Raw genomic sequence first — 23,949 nt, 5'->3', positions numbered from 1 at the left:
CCAAAGTCTTGCATAGCCCCTCTCTTTCCAGCAGCAAGAAATCTAGTCTGCCTATTTTGTAAAGCCACTCTAGCTAGGGAGTTTAAAAACTGTTGTAAATACTTTAGGCTAGTCTCTACCTTATGTAGGCTGACGCCTATCTGTGTCCTTAGTTCTTCTAATCCCTTGTCCAATAGACCAGAGAAGTAGCTCCCAGAGCAGTGCCTGTGGCCCCCAGACAGTGGTTAGGGCATCTCTTTTCTGATGATAGTTTAGCCTCAACGATATTCATTCACCACCTCTCCTATAGAGGATGTGTGGGAGAAGTGTGACACAGCACACCTATCTCCTCTAGCTACAAGTCATGACCCTTAAAAGCAGGGTGTGAGCCCCGTGTGCTCACATAGCCAGAAAGCTCCATCCACCCATGACCTTAACCACCAAGTGGAGTTATGCACCTGGAAACAGTTATGCCACATTGATGCCCCCCTCCCATTTGGACTTATTAGTTAAGTAGGTGTAATTACCTAAGAGGAGTGGGAAAGTTAGCCAAGTGGGATCTCTCTCTCAATAGTATCTCCCCGTAGACAGTTCAATGAGGAGGAATCCCTCTAATTCTCTACCATTGGAATCTTCTTGAAGCACAGTGTTTGGGACTGTAGACACAGCAAGTAGGAGCCAGTCAACTTGGGTCTTGTGCTATTAAGAGCCATAAAGGATAGATTTGCCTCTACTACTTTCTGTAAGGTTGGATTTGTGGATAGGTATTGTTTATATCTGGTTTTGTCATGGAATATCTCGTTATCTCTGTTTTGGTTATTGAAAGGTTTGCTAGGGATAGTAGTCTGGGATGGCATCCAGGGTCTCATAGGGTCTCCAAAACACCTGTTCAGGACCTTCTGTCTTTCATGTTTTCCACTAAACCAGGTTGCTTGCCTCTGACTTTGCTCCAGGGTTGGAGGCTCACCTCTGATGTGTCCCTGGGGCTGGCACTCTCGCCTCTAGTGATACTCCTTTAAAAAAAAAAATCCCGGAACACTGATGGCAGACAGAAACCACCAATCCCATCATACACAGTGAAGCTGCAGATCCCTGCAGGGCTTCAGGCTCACTTAGGTCATCCCAATTGGATAATTTTGGTTCCACAATGGGTTGATCTGTGCAGTAGCTTCAAATGTGTGAACTTGTTGCATTGGGAGGGGCATCCACCCCTTCTTCATTACTACACTGTCTCTCAGAGCCCATGTTCTTCATCTTCTGCAGACACTAGTGAGGGATCAAATGTATCAAAAAATGTTGGATATGGGCTCACAGGAGCTGTATGCTGCTTAATCCAATGACACTTTTGTTCAGCAGAAAAAGAGCATTTCTCCAGCATTACTTCAGAGATTAATTTTTCTTTTATTGGAAGAGAGGCTTTGGCTGCTTCCTGTAAATTCTCAGGGGGAAACACAAACCTCTCGAAAGCCTTGTTCTCAGGGTGGCACACGAGTCACTCTCCTTCTCAATGCTTATTTCAACAACCTGAGGGAATGTCTGTTTACAACTACCAATTTGTACTCCTCTCATGCTTCATGAAGAAAGCCTCTTTCACTTTGTAGTGTTTTAATCCAGGGGCTCATAAGTATTCCAAATGTACTGAGAACCAGCAATTCTGTAAGACTGGCTCAATTACCACCCTGGCTGAGAGAGGGTCTCATGAGTCTCTTTCACTTCCATAAAGTTCTACTGGCTGTAACACAATAAAATAAATGACAGAGACACAGATTGGCATTCAAATTTCAAGCTGAAGATCAGAAGAGCAAAGCAGCTGGTCATTGCAGACTGAAAGGCCTGATCTTGTCTCCATGAGCTCTCACCAAGCTTCAGACTTGCCTCTCCTCAGTGTAGCTGGAGAATGAATGCCTCCTGTCCTCAATGTGGCTGGTGACTGAATGTCTGATACTAAGACCTTGCTTCTGTCTTATATATCTCCCTAATGCTGGGATTAAAGTCTTGTGACCCCAGGTGCTGAGATCATCTTTGTATGAGCTGTTTCTCTTTGGACTGCATCAATCCTGTGTAGATCTGCATGACCTTGGACTCACAGATATCTGTCTAGCTCCTAATGCTGAGTCCTAGGATTAAAGGTGTGCACCACCACCTCTAATTTTCTGGCTGCTGGTATTAATGTCTGCCTGGCTTCTATGGCTTGTGGCTGACTTTGCTTTCTGTATCCTCAGGCAAGCTTTAATAAATCATAAATAATACATCACTACAACTGGCAGCGATAGTATTTTAGACATTAGTGTGAATACTTCCTGTCCTACTCAGGACTTCAAAGTGAATTTAAGTGTCTGCTGTGAATTTTTGTTATTTTATTTTTTATTGAATTTATTCATTTATTTTAATGACCCACCAGTTTTCCCCACTCTCATCCTATCCCCTCCTCCACCCCCTTCCACCAATCCATTTGTCCTCTGTTCTTTTCAGAAAGGCACAGGCCTCCCAGGCATATCGCAAGCATGGGTTATCAAGTTGAGGACTAAGCTTCTTCCCTTGTTTTCATGTTGAGCAAGGCAACCTAGAATAAGGAAAAGCTGCCCAAAAGCCAGCCCAAGCATGAGAGACAGACACTGCTCCCACTACTAGGAGTCCCACAGTTAGACCCTGGAACACAACTGTCACATGTATGTAGAGTGCCCAAATTGGCCCTGTGCAGCCACAGTGACAGACAAGGAGAATGGACTTGGCTACTGTATCACAAAGGTCTAGGGCAGAGCTGAGAACATAGTCTGGCACTGAGAAACAACACTAGAATCTGAAAATATTTCCTGAAGGGTTCACTCAAGTTGTATTACTATGTTCAATGACAAAAAGGTGCCAAGTTGTTATTGACAGACATTTCGGTTGTACAGTAAGTACCCATTACATCTGCAATTTGGATTTTCTGTGAAGAATTAATTGTACTAAAATCCTATAATTTGTACCTTCTTAATTCAGCTATGACCTTATAACAAGACATAAATACCAGCATCCAAATGATCAATTATAGTTTAACCAGACTTCAGCAACCAATGGAGTCACTCTCATCTGATGTGTCTGAGCATCTTCTGGTCTCATTTCCATCCAGGTTCACAAGCTCAAGAGCACAGGAAAAGATGAAAATGTGTGGACTGAATGTATCAGCTTAGAAATGAAATCCCACTCAAAACTCCAACTGCATGCTGTCTGAAGTCACAGCCCTCACCACAGATGAATACTGAGGGCTCTGCAACACAACTGTATTATTAGCCTTTAACTCTGACCTTTGAAAAACTGTCTTAGAGACATTGGTTTACTTGAGAGTCTTTCTCTGAGGACAAAATGACACTGACCATAATGCCCTGTGGCCAGAAAAACTTCATTTTGTTCTCTCAAAAGAAGACAGTCTCTTGTTTACATGTTTGTCTTGGACTTTTAAAACTTGATTTCAAACATTAGTCACACTGTTGAAATACCTATTTAATATTAATAATTTGTTCTTCAGTGAGAAATATAATTCTTCATAGCAAATGTCCCAGAATTGTCTCACTCACTGAGTCATCACATCCATTTTAAGATGAAACCGCTCACTAGCTGTGTTTTCCCAGTCCTGGACACCTGCAAACCATCTGTTGATTCTAGGCACCTTTGTCTGTGTAATACAAGATACCACTGGATAGAGGTGAATGACTAATATCACATTGTGGGTGAAAACTCCTAAAGGCCAGCTCTGTGCTTCTTATGGCTGTATTGTCTGATTCACACGAGAGCAGACCTAGGGGACAGAGGTTACTTTGCCTTGACTGGCTCTCACTCTAAACAGCCAAATCCTAACTGTGTTTATAATGATACTCTTTTAGCAAGTCTTGTAAAATATGATGACAGAGGGAGCCTACTGATTCCACTACATGTAGTCCACCTGCGGATCACTACCGGGCAGATATTATGCAGGCTGAAAAGAAAAGTCCTACTCAGTGACATTATAAGCAATGGTTCAAAAAACATGCAAGAGGTGGGTCTTTATAATGTTCCAGAAGCCCAGTGACAGTGGAGGAGTGAAACACACACGGGCTGTGGGCACCCAAGATAAAGTTCCATTGTTCAGTTCTGGCATGCAGGGATTTGTTGTAGTGGTAGAAGTTCCTGAAGATGTAATCCACCTGAGCAGAGTCCCTGAGCAAAAACCTGATTTCATCCCTCCCTTGTTGAAGGGCTTCTGCTTCCTATTGGTCTATCACATCCCAGTAACAGGGATTCCCTGTGAGCTGAAGAAAATCTGGCACAAAGCCGTGTATGAAATAGATCTGCATATGAACCCTCCACCCAGCTTTTTAAAATTACAATAGCTGGGGAGGAGGTTATGCATGTGGTCACTCTTGTGTTTTATTATGTGTACAATTTCGGAACTAGGTAAGGGATCTGTTAAACTGAATGCATTTCAGAGACAGAACTTCCAATGAACAGAAAGACAGGAATTAGAAAAGTATGCTTTTACATGGCTGGTCCAAAGCATGAATTCTGTGATGCACAGCAAACGGAGAGACAAAACTTAAAGCCTTTTCACATTTTTTCTGTTATTACATTTTGTCCTCTTTATGTTTTTTGAAACAGGGTTAATGTAAACCTTGCTGTCACGGAACTCACTATGTAGATGATGACGGTCTCAACTCAGAGATCCTACTACTGTTCTGTCCTGAGTGCAGGGTTACAGGCTTGGACCATCATACCTGGCACTGTTACAAATTTTAGGATGTTGAACAAGATCAATTTTTTAGGACAGCTTTTTCCAGGAGGTGGCGATTAACACTTAGAAGTTAAGAGCACTGGCTGCACTTTCAGAAGACTGGGGTTCAATTCCCAACACACACACAGCAGCTCACAATCATCTGGAGCTCCAGCTTCAAGGGATCTTATGACACCTCTGGCCTCCACCTGCACCAGGCCTACATGTAGTGCACAGTAAAAGAAGCAGGCAAAGCACACATACACATGAAAAGAAATAAGAAGCTTTCTCTACAGTGACACTGAGAGATTTTTATTTTGGCATAAACTCTGTGATATTTTCTAAAGTTTAAACCTCATTAAAGGCTTTCACAAGTTTGTTGTCTTTATGCTTCTATTATGTATACTGTTATTTGCAAGCAGAGAATAGCAGATAAATATGACATAAACCTATGTCATATTATTTCAATGGTGTGTATCTCTCTAGTATGAATTTTCTGGTCTCCTGAGATTTGTAATATGGATAGAGGATATGTCAGTCTTTGTATTTGTAAGGTTTCTTTCCAGTATGAATTTCCTGATGTATTCTAAGATGATCGCACCTGGTAAAAGATTTGTCACAATGCTTACAGCAGTAAGGTCTCTCTCCAGTATGAAGTCTCTGATGTCTTCTGAGAGTTGTGCAACTGGTAAAGGATTTGTCACAGTCCTTACAAGTGTGAGGTCTCTCTCCTGTGTGAACTCTCTGATGTTGTCTAAGACGTGAGCAACTAGTAAAGGATTTGTCACATTCCTGACAACTGTAAGGTCTCTCTCCAGCATGAATGCTCTGATGTGTTCTAAGTAGTGAGTATTCACTAAAGGACATATCACAGTCTTTACATTTGTAAGGTTTTCGTCCAGCATGAATTTTCTGATGAGTTCTAAGATGTTCATACCTTGTAAAAGATTTGTCACATTCCTTACAACTGTGAGGTCTCTCTCCTGTGTGAACTCTCTGATGTCTTCTAAGATTTGCACAAGTGGTAAAGGATTTGTCACAGTCCTGACATCTGTAAGGTCTCTCTCCTGTATGAACTCTCTGATGTATTTTAAGGCTTTCAATGTGGATAAAGGATACGTCACAGTATTTGCATTTATGAAGTTTCTCTCCAGTGTGAATTTTCTGATGTTTCCTTAAAACATAAGAATGGGCAAAAGATTTGCCACATTCCTCACAACTGTAAGGTCTCTCTCCAGTATGAACACTCTCATGCATTCTAAGTTGTGACTCCCAGGAAAAGGATTTGTCACATTCCATACAACTGTAAGGTCTCTTCCCAGTATGAACTCTCTGATGTTTTCTAAGATTTGCCATATGAATAAAGGACACGTCACAGTCTTCACATTTAGGAAGTTTCTCTCCAGTATGAATTTTCTGATGTGATCTAAGATATGAGGAGCTGGCAAAAGACTTCTCACATTCTTTACATCTGTAAAGTTTCTCTCCAGTGTGAACTCTCTGATGTCTTCTAAGGTTTGAGTTCCAGGTAAAGGATTTGTCACAAACCTCACATTTGTATGGTTTTTCACTGGTATGGATTTTGTAATGCCTGTTAAGAAGAGATAATTCAAGAAAGGACTTATCACATTCTTTGCATTTATGAAAATTCTCTAAAGAATGAATTTTCTGATGCCGTCTAAGTGAGGTATAGTGGAGAAAGGCTCTGTCACACTCATTGCACTTGTAAAGCTTCTCCCCAGGATGGAGTCGGTAATGGCTTTTAAAGTGTAAAAATTGATGAAAGACCTTGCCACATTCTTGACAACTATAGTGTCTCCCAGCAGTGTGCATTTTCTGATGTTTCTTGAAAGTGGAATAGTGGGCAAAGGATTTGTCATCTTCTTTGCATCTGTAAGGTTTCTTTCCAGTATGAAGTTTTTGATGTATTTTAAAGCTTGAACCCTGAGAGAAGGATTTTTCACAAACATTGCACTTGTAGGGTTTTTTTCCAGTATGAATTCTCTCATGTACAGTGAGGCTTGAGGCAGTATTGAAGCATTTCCCACATATCTCACACTGGTGTGGTTTCTCTCCAATGTAGATTTGTTGTTGCAAAAGACTGTATGCAGAAGTGAAATAGTCATCACCTTCTTCCTGTGTGTGATCTTTCTTTGCAGTGTAGATTCTCTGATCTTGAGTAATGTTGGAACACAAATGTAAAGATTTCTCACAGTCTTTAAATTGGCAAGCTTCTTCTCCAGTGTGCATGCTTTCATGTCTGTCTGGGTTTGATGAGTCAACAGAGGCATCCCTGTGATTACTGCATGTGTAGTTATTAGAGTTTTCTGTAGTTTCACTTGTTCTATAAAGTGCACATGTGGAGGGGTCATGAAGCACTTTGCCAAGCTCATTACACTGACAAGACTCCTTTTCAGTCTTCATATGTTGATGGACAAGGTCACACTTGCAATAGTTCTCTGAAAATGAGTAGTTCAGATTAATAGGGCTTGTACCAATAATCAACATGTGATAAATGACTGTCTCCCTAAGTTGTCATTTAATATAAGTGAATATGGAACTCTTTAGGTTAGATTTTCCAGTAATAGACATTTTTCTTTTGCTGTAATTGCATGGTTTCTCACAAAAGCAGCATGCCAGCCTTCAAAGATCAGTGAGTTCTAACTGATATCTCATCTACATAAAAAATCTCTACCTGAGACAAAGATGGAAGAAATAATTGGCAGCTGTGAAGTGAATTAGACTTAGGATAGAGCTCACTGAGGGACTGCATTTAGAATACATATCTCTGTCTTTAAATATTAGTTCTCAGAGATTGAGGAGGAGGAGTTGAATCCAATCCCAGGTTCACAGTGAAAGTGAAGCTAACTGACAGGCAATGAAGAGGATTGTTCTGAAGTCACAATTCATTGAAAGGCATCAAAGGGCTTGTATTTCTCTCTAGAAAAACACATTAGATTCTTGAAAAGTAATGGATGCAAAGACAATACTCTGTGCAATGTCAGAGGCTCTAGATCATTGAAGGCAGGGCTGGAACAGGCAGCTATTGCTTAGTTCTGTGCTCCACTGTTTGAGCTCCACACACTGCTATGTTTTCTATTTGACTCATAGGATCATTCTAAAGTCCACTCTGTACACTGACTCCTGAGATTATTTACAAGAAGGGTGTCTGTGTGTCCTCCACTGGGAAGAAAGTGAAGGATGTAATATGAAGATGTGTATAGAAGGAAGACAATTACAGAATAATCATGTTTTGGACTCATGTTAGACTTAACATTTTGTAAAATTATTCCAGTATGTTCAGCATAATCAAATAACACTGAATTTTGTACTAGTATTAACTCACCATAATTCAGTTGTAATAAAGCACAATGCCTTTTAACAGTTATTACTGCAAACAGTATGCATCCTGGGGTTAGGACACTACACTTACAAATTATTTCTTTTTTGGGGGGTAGGAGGAGTGAGACAGGGCTTCTCTGTAGCTTTGGAGACTGTCCTGGAACTGAACCTGTAGACCAGGCTGGCCTCTATATTTTTATCAAATTCGTCAGTATATTTAGTATTTCCAGTTTGTATATCTTGAATTTTCTCACAATAATGAACATGGAGCTTTGAGATATGAGTGGATGTGTGGCTAAATCTCATAACTAAAATGAAAGGTGGATGGCATCTCTGAAATGGAAAATGGAAAAAAAATTTCTTTCCTCATACTAAACTTTGGGTTGTCTCTGGTTTTTGTTGTTGTTGTTGTTGTTGTTTGTTTGTTTGTTTGTTTGTATGGTTGGTTTTTTTTGACAGCTTAACAGATTTTACATCTTATTAAGTCAGAACAAACAAAAGACAGTTTAGGAATTCTACAAATAAAATGTTCTTACCCACAGAGACCAGGTTGCTATAATTCTCCAACATCACATCAATGCACAACGCCCTCTGAGTGGAGTCCAGGCATTCCCACTCCTCCTGTTGGAAGTCCACAGCTACATCCCTGAATGTCAACAGACCCTGAAACAAAAAGTATGGTTTGACCAAGCACTGATTGGTAGTGCTGTCCTGGATATAAGGAGATGGAATGCAGATGAACTAAGATAATTACTCAAATAGATGATTTCCAATACAGTCACATCCTATCAGAAGTGTTCTAATTCTGTGAAAACAGTATGACACAACAGTCTTACAAACATTATACGTGAAACAAGAAATACATTCAAGGTCTGGACACGGTTCCCTCTCTATTATGGTTGCTGTGTTTATGTCCCACAGGATTACAGTGTACATGTGTCAGAAGGAAAAGTTCTTTAAATGCTATGCCTGTAGATCATGCTAAAACACTGACACAAATCAATCCTCTGTGTAATGGGGCCTCACATGACTCTAACAGACTCAGCCGGGATGTTTAAACTCTGGGTCCAATATCACAGCATTACATAGCAAAGGAGTAGGTATGGGAAACAGAATAGATGACTGATTTTATAGACAAGAGTTTTGTTTCTTTTCCACAATAGCAAGGATTGTAACAGTACTACATACTGTCAATTTTAACACTGACATAAGATAAGTAGTCTATAGAATTAATTTTATGAAAATATTTGAGCCACTATGGACCGATAAAAAAAATCTGCAACCAGTCATATTTGATATAATCCAAAATTTCTCTAAGAATATGCATAAGCCAAAAGAGGAAAATAAGAATTTAGAAGTTTCGAAGAATATTTCACTTTACTATCAAAGAGTAATAAAAATTGAGGGAACTCCAAAAGGAGACATCCAAAAATGTTTAAGATACAGCTAAGGGAACCTGCACCAGTGACAATTTGGATAAGACTCACAGCAAGAATTTACCAAAAACTGAATCAATTAAATACTGAGGAAATGATACTACAAATCAACAAATGGAAAAATGTCATAGATGTCTCTGTGTGGGTTCACTCAATTCCCCCGAAAGAAGGCTCAGAGGCACTTTGAGAATGAATTTAGGCTTTTGTAGTGCAGGGGTCTGCAGCCTGGATTTTTTATCTTTCTACATATTTACATTTATACCAGGGGATTTTCATATACTCAAAACAACCCAGATAAAGCTTCCAAAATACAAGGGCAAGCACAAAGTATCTATAAAGGAGGATACCATGCTTTTCCAGGTTTCTCTCCCAACCAAGTTTTGTGTAGCCTTTTCTTGGGAGAGATGTTGGGCCCCAGCACCCACGGGGTCTCCGTGAGTTGATAACCACAGATGCATCCTGTTTTCTAGTCCTGGATTACAGCCTGGGCCTTGCCCTGCTGGCATCAAAAACATGAGCTCTTACACGTGGGGTTTTTCCACTGTGCTGTAAGTCTGTATATTTTTTCCACTGTGTTGTAAGTCTGTATATAAGCGGACCCCTTTGCTTCTAATTAAATCTCTAGGCTTTCACCTGATACTGGACTTAGTCATGGTGCGGACACAAGTGGAGGTTCCATTAGACTTAGTCGTGGCATGGTTGCCACAGGCTTTGTATCCTTGGGAAACTATCAAACAAGATTAACATAGGTGACAAAAGGTATCTACTATCAAAGGATAGATTATGGCTAGATACTAACTCCAGAGCCAGGCCAGGTGTGCCCAGCAGGTTTTAGGGCTGCTTTGTAACTCTATGGCTCCAGGCCAGCAGAAATTTTGCCACAGGAAAATGAACTAAATAGACAATTTTCAAAGACAGAAACTCAAATGGCCAGTAAATAATACACAAGCACCCAGAAAGGCCACCTTGGAAACTCAAATTAAAACTATTTCAAAATAGTGCCTCACCCCAGACAGAATGGATGTCATCAACGTACCTGACAACAAATATTGCAGAGGATATGGAGAGATAGGCAGCCCTTTTCATTGTTGATGGAGGGGAGGGTGCAAATTAACACAGCCTTTATTGTAGGAATCAGTTTGGAGATTATTGAAAAAAATGGAAGAGAGAACTAGCGTATGACCCAGTTCCTTCACTCCTGGCCATATACCCAGAGAACAACACAGCCCTCTACAGAGAAATTTATATACCATGTGCACTGCTGTTTTAATCACCAAAGGAAAAGTATTAGAATAGCTATCAACAGATGAACAGATAATGAAAACTATATAAAAAGGTTTATAAGATTACTAATTTTTATAGTTTTATACAAACTATTCAGTTGAAGAGAAAAGTATAATAAAAAATCTGTAGGAAAAAGTACAGACTCAAAATGTGTAATATTATGTGTGGTCATACACCTTTAGAAAGAGGACAGCATGTTTTCTCTCATATGCAGAATCTACCCAATTACGTATGTATGTCCAAACAATGTACACATGGGCACAGTATAACATGCAGAAGAGAACAGGATGTGTTAATCCATCAGGGATTGAGAGCAGGAAATGAACACCAGTTATGGACAAGGAGGTAAAGCTAAGTGATTTGCTGATTCTAATGGTGTCAAAGGATTTTTTTGGGGGGGTTTCATGGTGAATAAATAAATCAAAATATATTCGATTGTGAAATATAAAATCGCATGTGAGTTTCCAGAGCTTCTGTGCCCTGTGATGACTCTAACTGTCTAAAAGTACACTGAGTGGTTTAGGCTTTGGGTATGCTTAATTTCAGTGTGTGATTTTGTTCTTTCTGCTTGCAGAATTGTTCACAATAAATCGTTTTTTGTTTTTGTGTTTTTGAGACAGGTTTTCCCTGTAGTTATGGAGTCACTCCTGGTAATTGCTCCCTACACCAGGCTGGCCTTGAAGTCACAAAGATCCACCTGCCTCTGCCTCCTGAGTGCTGGACACAATAATTTTTAAAAAATTATCATCACCAGAAAAGTTAAGTCATTTAATATATCTTAAAGAGTAGAAAGGTCTACTGACCTGTGAAGTGCTTATTGAAGAATCAGCCATTTCCTACTGTTTCTCTTCTTTGAGTTCCTCTTTCGGGAACAATGAGTAGATGGCTTACTTCCCTATAAAATAAAGGGGCAAAAAGGAAGAGGTAAAATTAATAATGAAAGCTGTCAAAGAACAATACCAAAACACATGAAAGCACTCACGCAACAGCATTCTATCAGGGGCCCAGTCAGTGATCCCAAAGACAGGAGAGCATGGAATGATATCTGAAGCTTGAAGAGAAATTCAACACTAACCATCTTGTGGCACAAAGAAAACTACTAACTTGAATTTGATGAAGACATGAGTGCATTTCAAGACAGTCATCCATTAACACGACTGATTTCACTAAACAGCACGGCAGATAATAAATTAGAGGCAAAACATACACAGCAGAGTCAGAGGAATCTTCCATGAAAACATGGGAAACACTAAATTTCATGTGCAGAGTAGATAATGGCAGGAGAAAGTAATCCTCCATGAGCAAGACAGCACACCACTATGTATCAAAAAGAAGGAAGAATACTACCAATAATCCAGCAAGGATCAACATAAACACAAAACCAAAAGAAATAAAAAAGCCATGAACAGAAAAACTAGCCACACTGAAAATCTAAATAGAGAATCCTCATTTATTCTATATTCTAGACTATAATGCATTTACATTTCTTTTTCGTTTCTATGTTTCCATGAAACAGGGTTTTCCTGCACAGTGCTGGCAGTTCCTGAAGTCACTATGGACACCTTGCCAGCCTCGAACTTATCCATCTTCGACTCACTTGCCTGAGCCTTCTGAGTATTGGGATTAAAGACATGGGCCACCAGGCCAGGCAAATACACAGTATAAAGCGTTGGATTTACATCCCACTGTGCATCAGTCTCAGGTGGAAAATTAACCTTGATAAAAGCATACTTTTAAAAGGTAATGTTAACAAAGTATACTGTGGAAGTCGCACCCCCCCAAAAAGTGTATAACTTGGAAATTAGTATGGATGATTGTAAATTTCAAGAGCTTTGTTGTTTTCACCATAGGAAAGAGAAAGATGCTTGCAAACCTCTACACATAAATTCTAATATTCTACTCAATTATTCTTATAAAAATATTTCATTATCAGTAAATAATGGGGGGAACAAGACTATTCCAGCTATGATGGAAAATTTACCGACAAGGAAAGACATGCACAGCAGAATTTGGGAGCCGGCTTCCTGATGAGCAGCAGAGAAACCGCTCGCACCCCCGCTCCTCCCTCCCGGTTCCCAGCCCCGCAGCTCCTCTGACCTGGGAGCTTCCAGGGCCGCCGGGCTGCGGTTCCCGCCACTGCGCTGCTGACTGCTGACTTTCCCAGGCCGCCCCGCGAGCGCGGACACTGCGGATCCCGAGGTCTCAGGTCCCCGCGGACCCGCCGTGTCCTCCGCACCCGGGTCTGCAGCGCGCGGCTCCCACCGTACAGGAACCCGAGCAACGACAGGGAACAGGCACTCTTTACTCCTGACCTCCTTTCCTCTCCATCTTCCCGGCGCTCACTTTGTGTCCCAGCGTCTGTTTACATCACTGCTCTAAACCCTCCCACTCTTCCATAAACCCAGCCAATGGGCCAAATCCTTCCAGCTCTTGTTTCCGGTGACTGTCCCCACCCCATCGGGAGACCGGTCCCTCCCCCTGCATCTTTGGCTGCCTTGCACCCAGCTCAGCTATCAGGCCGCCCTAGACCCACTATGCACAGACTCCACACGCGCTTGCTGCAGCCTAGACCAGAGCTGCAGCCAGGAGGACGCTGCACCCCGGTATCTGACCCCACAGTGAGTGCTGAGACCTTCACATAAAAGACAGGTCATGCATCCAGGATAGGTCCTGATCCCAATGCCAGGCCCCCCTGCAACAGATCAAGCCACGTAACTGTCACCTAAACTCAGAGAGCATAGTTCGACCCTGTGCAGGTGCCCCAGCTGTCAGTCCATAGTCCTTGAGACCGCACTAGCTCGTGGTTTTTCCCCTTCATGCTCTTGACCCCACTTGATCATATGATCCCTCCTCCCTCTCTCCAGCTGAACTCTAGGAATTCAGCCAAGTGCTTGCCTGTGAGTCACTGCATCAGATTCTATGTTACTGGATGCAACTTCTAAGGTGACAATAGGGTAGTCCTTAACCTCATTAAAGGGGCAAGGCCCATTCGGGCATCCTCTGCACTGTGGGTAGGAGTCTTAGCTGGGGTCATCCTTGTGGATTGATGGGAATTTTTCTAGCCCCAGTTTTCTCCCTAACCCCACAATGGCTCCTGCTCTCAACTTACCCCTTTCATTGTTCTCACTCTCTGTCCCTCCCCTAACTCAGTCTTCTTGATCCCTCATGTCCCATCCCCCATCCCCTCCCAGTTCACCCAGGAAATCTTAACTATTTTTCCCTTCCTGGGGTCCCCCATGTGTGTCCCTCTTAGGAGCTCCTTTCTAGGGCAGTCAGAATTAACCCAATCACAGTAACACATGTACACAAAGAGTAAAGATATATTCCATGGTTACTTCTTTCTTAGTCTGTAGGTTTAAGGGCATTAGAAGCTCCAGTGTGACCAGGGGGAGTCTCAGCTTCCATTTGGATAGAATGTTTGTTTCACCTCTTGGCAGGATGTTCCCCTGTGTGGAACCAAGACTTCTCTCTAGACCAGCAGATCTTAATGTTGGGGAAACAGGAAGCAGAATTTTCCTAGTGGGTAATTATGGGTGATAGTAAAAAGAACTATTCCCCTTTCCTCTCCTTGAATCCTGGAACATCTGGATCCTCGCTATGGGAGAAACCTTACCATGTAATGGACATGGATCCAAAGCAGACACTGCCTTCTGGAGAGCCCAGCCACAGCTCTGCAGGCTGCTGTCACCTAATTGTCACTGGACATGTTTCTTCAAAAGGCCATTCCTCCTTTCTATGAAGCCAGCTGCTTCAGGATAACTCTCTCTCTCTCTCTCTCTCTCTCTCTCTCTCTCTCTCTCTCTCTCTCTCGTGTGTGTGTGTGTGTGTGTGTGTGTGTGTGTGTGCACAAGTAGGGGGTTTACTGGAGTGAGTTAGAGGCTGCTGTCCATCTAATCCGTTAGTGACAAGCTGCAAAGAAAATCCAAAACTCCAGTACTTGCTCCCTCCACAATGCTGGATGATTCAGCTGGTCTTCAGTATATACTAAATCCAATAAAAATAGGGTTCAATGCCAGTGAAGGAATGGATGTGCTAGCAAAGAGATGACCCAACAAGAAGACAATGACCCAAATACTTTATTCTTCTCTGTCTTCATAGAGGCTTCCAGGACAAGGTGTGCCTTATGTTACTGGTGTTAGTTTCAGCCTCAAGATCATTTTCAAAGGTGTGTGTCTTCCAGCCTCAAAGGTCTGAACTGCAAGTGGATTCACCCCCTTTAAGAAAGTAAAAGTAATGTCTCACAGGTGTGCTGTCCATTTCTGAATTGTAGTTTTTGCAGATGATGTCAAGTTGACTACCGAGAGTAGCCATCACACCTAGTAATGCCAGAAACGACATCTCTATAATCTCACCAACATGCACACATAATGGAAGCAAAGCATCCACAAGTACAATAGACATCACCAGTGGATGGGAAAAAAGTACAGCAGGTCTCAACACCCCAACCAGAATGGTAAATAAGTCCTGGGCAGGTGTTTGTATTCAGGCATCTGTACTGTCCTGCCCTTGGGGTTCTGGCAGGATATGCCCATAGCTGCAGCCACCAAGAGCAACACCTGTGCACATTCACTAAGATACCTTTATATGGGCCTGGCTTATCTCTGCTATTTCCCTCTGCTTCTTATTGGCCTGTCTGTCTGTCTCCATTTGTCTCAACATCTGTCTTCTCTATGGCAACTCCTGTTCTCACAGGCTGTTTCCCTCTAACCACACCCCTTTCCCTTTCCCCCAACACACAAGCTGTTTCTTGTGGTCTCTTGAGCATCGATTATTAAAATTGAAATATTGGAGGGGGAGAGGGTTTATGTGTGGGGTAACCCTTGAATTTTTTTTTTGTGTGTGTATGTCTAATTTCAGCACTAGGTAAAGGATCTGTCAGATTAAATGCATTTCAGGGAGATAATATCCAATAAACAAGATGACTGGAAATATCAGAGTATTTTTTATATGGCTGGTCAGAAGCATGAATTTTGTGATGCACAGCAAATTTAGAGACAAAATTAAATTTTATCTGCATTATGATTTTTTGTTTAGAGACAGGGTTAATGTAATCCTTGTTGTCTTGGAACTCACTCTGAACATCAGGAAGGCCTCAAACTCAGACAGCCTCTTAACCCAGTCTCCTGTGTGTGGGCTTAAAAGCTTGCATATCATTCCTGGCACTGTTATGAATCTTTGGATGTGGAACAAAAGACAAACATTTTTATGACAGCTTTTCCCAGGGGCAGGAGATATCACTTAGTGGTTAAGAATCCTGGCTGCTCTTTCAGAGGGCACAGGTTTGATTACCAACACACACAGCAGCTAACAATCGTCTGGAACTCTAGTTTTGGGGATTCTGGCCTTCACCTGCACCAGGACTTCATAGAGTTCACAGTAAAACAAGCAGGCAAAACACACATACATGTAAAAGAAATACTTAGCTTTTATTGCAGTACCATTGGGAGAATTTTTTTGTTGTTGTTGTTTTCAAGATAGTGTTTCTCTGTAGCTTTGGGGCCTATCCTGAAACTAGCTCGTGTAGACCAGGCTAGTCTCAAACTCCCAGAGATCCAACTGCCCCTGCCTACCGGGTGCTGGGATTAAAGGCATGCACCACTAATGCCCCGCTAATGGGAGAATTTTAATTTGGCATAAACTCTGTGATACTTTCTAAGATTTAAACCTCACTAAAGGTTTTCACAAGTTTCTTATCTTTATGTTCCTATTATATATACTGTTGTTATTTGCAAGCAGAGAATACCAGAAAATGGTATGTCACAGTATTTACAATGGTATTTTTCTCTCTATATTTTAAGAATTGTAATATGGATAAAGGATATATCAGTCTTGACAGTTGTAAGGCTTCTTTCCAATACAAATATTCTGATATGTTTTAATAGTTTGCATCTAGTAAAAGATTTGTCACATTCCTTACAACTGCAAGGTCTCTTGCCAGAATGGACCTTCTGATGTTTTATAAAATGTAACATCTTGGTAAAGGACTTTTCACATTCAATACATGTGTAAGGTTTTCTCCTCAGTGTGAACTCTTATGTCTTCTAAGTTGTGTGTTCCAGGTAAAGGACTTGTCACATTGCATACATTTGTAAGGCTTTTCCCCAGTGTGAATTCTCAGATGTGTTCTAAGATCTGAATCCCAGGTAAAGGACTTGTCACATTGTATACATTTGTAAGGTCTCTCTCCAGTATGAAGTCTCTGATGTCTTTTAAGATCTGAGCAACCAGTAAAGGATTTGTCACATTCCAAACAACTATAAGGTCTCTCTCCAGTATGAACTCTCTGATGTGATCTAAGAAGTGAGACCTGGATAAAGGATTTGTCACACTCCATACAACTGTAAGGTCTCTCTCCAGTATGAACTCTCTGATGTCTTTTAAGACCTGAAGAACAGTTAAAAGATTTTTCACATTCCTCACAACTGTAAGGTCTCTCTCCAGTATGAATTCTCTGGTGTCTTCTAAGACCTGAGCAAAAGGTAAAAGATTTGTCACATTCCTGACAACTATAACGTCTCTCTCCAGTATGAACTCTCTGATGTCTTATAAAATGTAATACCTTGGTAAAGGACTCGTCACATTCAATACATTTGTATGGTTTCTCCTCAGTGTGATCACTCTGATGTCTTTTAAGTTGTGAGTTCCAGGTAAAGGACTTGTCACATTGCTTGCAACTGTAAGGTCTCTCGCCAGTATGAACTCTCTGATGTTTTCTAAGATTTGAGTCCTGGGTAAAGGACTTGTGACAGTCTGTGCATTTGTAAGGTCTCTCTCCAGTTTGAACTCTCTGACATCTTCTAGGATGTGAGTCCTGTGCAAAGAATTTGTCACATTTCATGTATCTGTGATGTTTCTTTTCAGTGTGAATGCTCTGTTGTCTTCTACATTGTGAGTTCCAAGTAAAGGACTTGTCACCTTCCATACATGTGTTAGGATTATCCACAGTATGAAGGCTTTGGTGTGTTATACAGGCAGAATTCTGAGTGAAGGATTTTCCACTAATGTTGCACTGGCAGGGTTTAATTCCAGGATGAATTCTCTCATGATCAGCGAGGTCAGAGTCAGTCCTGAAGCATTTCTTGCATTTCCCACACTGGTGTGCATTTTCTTCAGTGTAGATTGTTTGTTGCAAAAGCCTGGCTGCAGAGCTCAAAGAATCATCACCTTCCTGTCTGCACTCTTTCTTTGCAGTGTAGACTCTCTCATCTTGAGTAATGTTGGAACACAAATTTGAAGATTTCTCACACTCTTTAGATCGGCAAGGTTCTTCTCCAGTGTGCATGCTTTCATGTCTGTCTGGGTTTGATGAGTCAACAGAGGCATCACTGTCATTACTGCATGTGTAGTTATTGGAGTTTTCTGTAGTTTCACTTGTTCTATAAAGTGCACAAGTGGAGGGGTCATGAAGCACTTTGCCAAGCTCATTACACTGACAAGACTCCTTTTCAGTCTTCACATGTTGATGGACAGGATCACACTTGCAATATTCTTCTGAAAATGAGTACATTTCAGATTAATAGGGCTTGTTCCAATAATAAATATGTGATAATGACTGTTTTCCCAAGTTGTCATTTAACATAGGTGAAACAGGAACTATTGAGATTAGAGCTCAAGTAATGGACAGTTTTTCACTCACTATAATTGTATGGATTCTCACAAACACAGCATGACAGCCTTCAAAGGTCAGTGAGTTATAACAGATATCTCATCTTTACCAAAACTCTCTAACTGCAAAAAGATGGAAAAAAAATAATTGATGGCCGTGAAATAGCTGTAGGATGAAGTTCACAGATATTTACAATATCTGTCTCTATCTTTAAATATTCCTTCTCAGAAATTGATGAAGATGTGTGTAATCCAATCCAAGTTTATAGTATATATACATAGTAATGGATGAAAAGACAATATTTTGCCAGGCATAACAGGCTTTAGCTCATTTGAGGCAGGGCTGTCATGGGGAGCTTGAGTAATCAGATGTTAACAGAACTGAATGCTCTTCTAGATGTCCTGATTTCAATTCCCAGCAACCACATGGTGGCTCACAAACACCCATATTAAGATCTGGTACCTTCTTCTGGCGTGCAAGCAGCTATTGCTTATTTCTGTCAGTTATTCTCAGAGCTGCACACACCACTGTGTTTCCTAACTTTCCTCATAGGGTTATTCTCAGGTCCACTCTGACTCCTGAAATTATTTCCCACAGGATGTATGTGTATCCATCATGGGGATAGAAAGAAGGATGTGATATGAAGATATGCATACAAGGAAGGCAATTAGAGAATGACATTACTTCAAAGATCCAAGTTAGACTTAAAAGTTTGAAAAATTATTCCATTCCAATTTCAGCACAGTCAAATAAAACTGCCTTTTTTAGTAGTATTAAGTCAGCACAATATATGTGTAATAAGACACAAAGCCTTCTGACAGTTATTACAACAGATAGGATGTATCCTGCAGCCAGGACACTACACTAAGTTAAAAGACCAGAAATCATATCAAATGGAATTGAATATCAAACAACAACAACAACAAAAACTCATCTCTTGCTTTCTCTTTCACGTGAAGCCTTCACTGTTCTTTTGCTCATTCACTGTCCACTCAATTTGTGGCTACTCATTCTCTCCACATTCCCGGGAAATCTCATTCTTTCCGCACAGGTGATCAAGATTTCCTTGCATACAATAATCCACCCGTTCTTTCAGGCAGTCTATAACCCATACTAGAACTTTTAGAAATAATGCAGAAGTCTAACACAGTACTGCACTCAGTATATGAAAACAGAAAGCAGAGAAATTTAAACAAGTTTTCTAGAATGATATTTCTAGTCAAATTCCTCAGTATATTTGGTGGTTTCCATGTTATTTATCTTGAATTTTTCTCACAATTAAAAAGATGTTTATTGCAATACTGGACAAGGAGCTTTAAGAAATGAGTGGAAATGTTAGATGCTACTGAGTCTTTGGATAATTCTTGGGATGAAATAAAAGTGAAACTTAAATTGGAAAGAGAAACCTACATAGCATCAAAATTTCTTCCAAACTACTAAATTTACCCTGTCTCCTCTTTGTTTTTTTCAGGATGCCTTAACAGATTTTACAACCTATTCAGTGAAAACAAACAAAAGATGGGTTGGGAATTCAACAAGCAAAATATTCTCACCCACAAAGACCAGGTTGCTGTAATTCTCCAACATCACATCAATGCACAAAGCCCTCTGAGCAGAGTCCAGGCATTCCCACTCCTCCTGGGAGAAGTCCACAGCTACATCCCTGAATGTCAACACACCCTGAAACACAAAAGAATGGTTTGACCAAGTGCTACTTGGATGTGCTTTCCTGGCTATAAGGACACAGTTGTAGAGGAGCTAAGATAATTAAGTAATCAAAAATATGATTTCTCAGTACAGTCCCATTCTGTCATGACTGATGTAACTCTGTAAAAACAGGATGAAACACCAGTCTTACAAGCAGTATACATGAAACAGGATATAAATTCAAGGTCTAGACATGGTTATCTATCTGTTATGGATGTGGTGTTTATGTCACATAGGATCTTATTATACATGTCTCTGCTTTAAATGTTGTACCTGTAGATCATTTGAAAACACTGACACATATCAATCCTGTCTGTATTTATGGCATACATGACTCTATACTAACAGAGTCAGGTGGGATGTTTACACTCTAGGTCCAATGGCACACCATTAATTAGGAAAGAGGAAGGTATAGACAGCAGAATATATGATTAATTTTATAGAGGAGAGTTTTGGATTTTTCCCACAGTAGCAGAGATTGTAACAGCACTACATACTATCAATTTTAATACTGACATATAAGGTAAGTAGCCTATGGATTTAATTTTATGACAAGATTTGGGCCAGTAGGAACAGAGAAAAATCTGCATTGGCAATATTTGATTGAATTTAAAAAAAATTCTCTAAGAATATGCAAAAGCCAACAGAGACAAATGACAATTTCAGAAGTTTTTAATAGTATTTCACTTCACTCACAAACAGGAGGAACTCCAAGAAATACATCCAAAAATGTTTAAGATATAGGTAAGAGAATCCACACCAGTGAAACTTTGAATAAGGCTAATAGCAAGAATTTACCAAAAAATAAATTAATTTAATACCGATGAAATAAAATTGCAAATCAAGAAATGGGCTAAACAGGTACTTTTCAAAGACTGAAACTCTATTGACCAATAAATACTGAAAAAGTCCTCAGGACCACAAAAAGGACCATGAAAATGCAAATTAAAAGTAGTGAAAATATTGAGTCACTGGAGATAGAATGGCTGTCATCAACTAAACTGACAATAAAGGTGAGGTGGCATAGGGAGAGGAAAGAAGCCTGACTCACTGTTGATGGAAGGGAGGGTGTAAATTAATACAGCTATTGTGGAAAACAGTTTGTAATTACTGAAAGAAAATGGAGACAGAACTAACATATGACACTCTTTCACTCCTGGCCATATACCCAGAGAACAACACACCCTACTATAGAAATATTTATACCCCATCTTTACTGCTGTTTTTATCACAAACTGGAAAGTAGTAGAATCAATGCTTTAGGTATCAACAGATGAATGAAAGGATTATGAAAATTGTTTAAAACTATGTACAATCCAGCAGAAGGGGAAAAAATTAAAATTTGCAGGAAAATGGACAGACGCAAAATATGTAATATTAATTGCAGTCATCACTTTTAGAAAGAAAACAAAATGTTTTTGCTCACGTGCATTATCTCCCAATCACATGTGTACATAGGAAAAATGTTAATGAGGACACAGTATAACTTGGAGAAAAGAGAACAGGAAGGTTAAATTACCAGGGACTGAATGCAGGTAATGAATCCAGTTATGGAAAAGGATATTAATCTAAGAGCTTGTCTAGTTCTAATTCAGTCAAAGGTTTTTGGGGTTTGGGTTGTGGATAAGCAAATCAAAATATATTGGATTGTGAAGTATGAAATCCCATGTGAGGCTCCAGAGCTTCTATGCCCTGTGACGACTCTGCCTGTATAGACTACATTGAGTTTTATAGACTTTGGGTCTGCTTATTGCAGTGTGAGTTGTCTGTTCATAGAATTGATCCTGATAAAAAAAATTAAATTATCAGAAGGAAAAAATTAAAAGCCTTTAATGAATGAGAGTATAACATATTTACATAAACAGCGGAAAGGACTACTGACCTGTGACATATTTGCTGGAGAAATAGCAATTTCTTCCTGTTTCTCTTCTTTGAGTTTCTCTTTCAGGAACAATGAACACATGGCTCACTTCCCTATAAAATAAAGGGTCAGAATATATGAGTAATACTGAAACCTGTTAGAGAACAATGTCAAATGACATGAAAAGACCCAAGAAAAAGAATATGACCAAGTGTCTAGTCAATGATCCTAAAGACAGAAGACCATGGAATGACATTTGAAGCTTACAGAGAAAAATCACCACCAAGCATCTTGGTACAGAAAAAACAGTACTCTCTTAAAATACATGAAAACTCAGGTAGTCACCAACAACACAAATGATTTCATGAAAACAGCACTGCAGATAGTAAATTAGAGGCAAAACATACAGAGGACAGTCAGAGGAATCTTCCATGAGAACATGGGAAATAATAACTTTAAAGGGAAGAGTAGATAATTACAGGAGAATTGGAAAGTAATCATCTATGAGAAAGACAGCAAATCACTATTTCTTAAAAATAAAATGACTACTATGAAAAATCCAATAGCAACAGCATGAAAAGAAAAACAAAGGAAATAAAATGCCATGATCAAAAAAACCAGCCATGCTGAACATCAAAATAGAGAATCTTCAATTAAGTAAACAAACCCTCAAGTTAAATAAATTCAGCACATATCCCAGCTGTTCCATTCCATGATATTCGCTCAAAGGACTTGACATCCTACATCACAGATACTTGCTCCCCATTTTCACTGCTGCTCTGCTCATGATCGCTACAAAATGGAAACAACCAATGTCCTTCAACTGACAAACGGACAGTGAAAATGTGGTTCATATATACTATGGAATACTGTTCAGTCTTCAAGAAAATGGACTCATGAACTTTGCAGGTAAATAGATGGACTTGGAAAAGATCCTATTGAGTGAGGTAACCAGGCCCACAAACACATCATTGCAGGTTCTCATTCATAGGAAGTTCCTAGCTCCAAATCCTCAGATGTGAGTCACAACCTTGAGTGAGTCCAGTAACCAGAAAACTAAAAAGAGACCACAGTGGGGTGGGGGTGAGTAGCAGAGAGAGGCGCAACATAGCCCAAGTGATCTCAAGGGGAACTGGAGAATAGACAGAGGAAAACACGGAAGAACGAAGGTAAAGTAACAGTAAGTATATCTGGAAAATTCATAAGGAACCAATCTCTTCCTTGAGTATTACCCATCCACCCCAAAAATCATATAATACATATACATTTAGAGTGTATATAAAAATTTCCCAACTGCACTGATGATGATCCTCACAAGAGCCACAGGATTTCTAACAAAACAGCCAACATGAGGAGCAAGAAGCCTGATTTGAAGTTGCAGATCACAGTTGTCAAGAGACTTCCAAACATTACAGGGTATTGCTGTTGCCATGGTTGCTTCCTAGAGGCAGAACTTCAGTCCCTAGTGTAGAAGAAGTCACACACTTCACTAACAAATCCTAGAGGACACCAGAAGGCACTGTCGGTAAAGGCTCCTTCCTGGGGACCAATTTTCATGGTACCAGAGGGCAACATGCAAGCTTCCAATGGAGGGAACCAGCCAACAGCCCTACCCAGCTATGACATCTAGGAACCACAATGATCTACACTGCACAAAGACCCTAAGGATGCAAAAGAGGCACTCAAACCTTGGTGGTGACCAACAGCTTCTAATTGGATTAAGACCCAACGAGAGGGAGAACATGCCTGGTACTGGAAAGCTAACCAGTTTCCCCAGGGATAGGAAACGCATGGACCCTGGAGGAGAGCCTACAACCACTACTTTCTAAGTCAGCCTAAGTCCTCACTGCATTATCAATATTGATCCTAAATTCCAACAGACAATAGCAGACAGTATAGATGCAGTGTATAGCACAGTAGGCTTAAAATATACTTTCTGATTCTTATAAAAACTCTGTTGGCCAGAGGAGAGGCTACCTTAAATGCCCTCCCCTTACAATGAGACTGA

At 40.3% G+C, this 23,949-nt stretch overlaps 2 protein-coding genes across 3 annotated transcripts; both read right to left on the bottom strand.

Moving 5' to 3' along the window:
- Positions 1-4,996: 4,996 nt before the first annotated feature.
- Positions 4,997-13,178, bottom strand: LOC100758306 (zinc finger protein 54-like). 2 transcript variants are annotated; one of them, XM_027433966.2, is made up of 4 exons: positions 12,865-13,178; positions 11,571-11,662; positions 8,584-8,710; positions 4,997-7,164 (listed from the first exon to the last, which is right to left on the bottom strand). In XM_027433966.2, the coding sequence occupies exons 2-4, from the start codon at positions 11,598-11,600 to the stop codon at positions 5,240-5,242; spliced, it is 2,082 nt and encodes a 693-aa protein (XP_027289767.1). In that variant the 5' UTR covers positions 11,601-11,662; positions 12,865-13,178; the 3' UTR covers positions 4,997-5,239. The 2 variants fall into 2 exon arrangements, with proteins under 2 accessions (XP_027289767.1, XP_027289768.1); XM_027433967.2 differs by having other exon boundaries at positions 13,080-13,159.
- Positions 12,731-22,043, bottom strand: LOC100758022 (zinc finger protein 54-like). The gene is given in 5 exon segments (XM_035449139.1): positions 12,731-13,125; positions 16,655-16,780; positions 16,783-18,258; positions 19,927-20,053; positions 21,963-22,043. Coding segments are annotated over 5 exon segments (2,205 nt in total).
- Positions 22,044-23,949: the final 1,906 nt, after the last annotated feature.

Source organism: Cricetulus griseus, chromosome 9, assembly GCF_003668045.3.
Source record: "Cricetulus griseus strain 17A/GY chromosome 9, alternate assembly CriGri-PICRH-1.0, whole genome shotgun sequence".
NCBI classification, from domain to species: Eukaryota; Metazoa; Chordata; class Mammalia; order Rodentia; family Cricetidae; genus Cricetulus; species Cricetulus griseus.
Note: the sequence above shows the minus strand (reverse complement) of the source record. Positions and strands in the feature narration are given on the sequence as shown.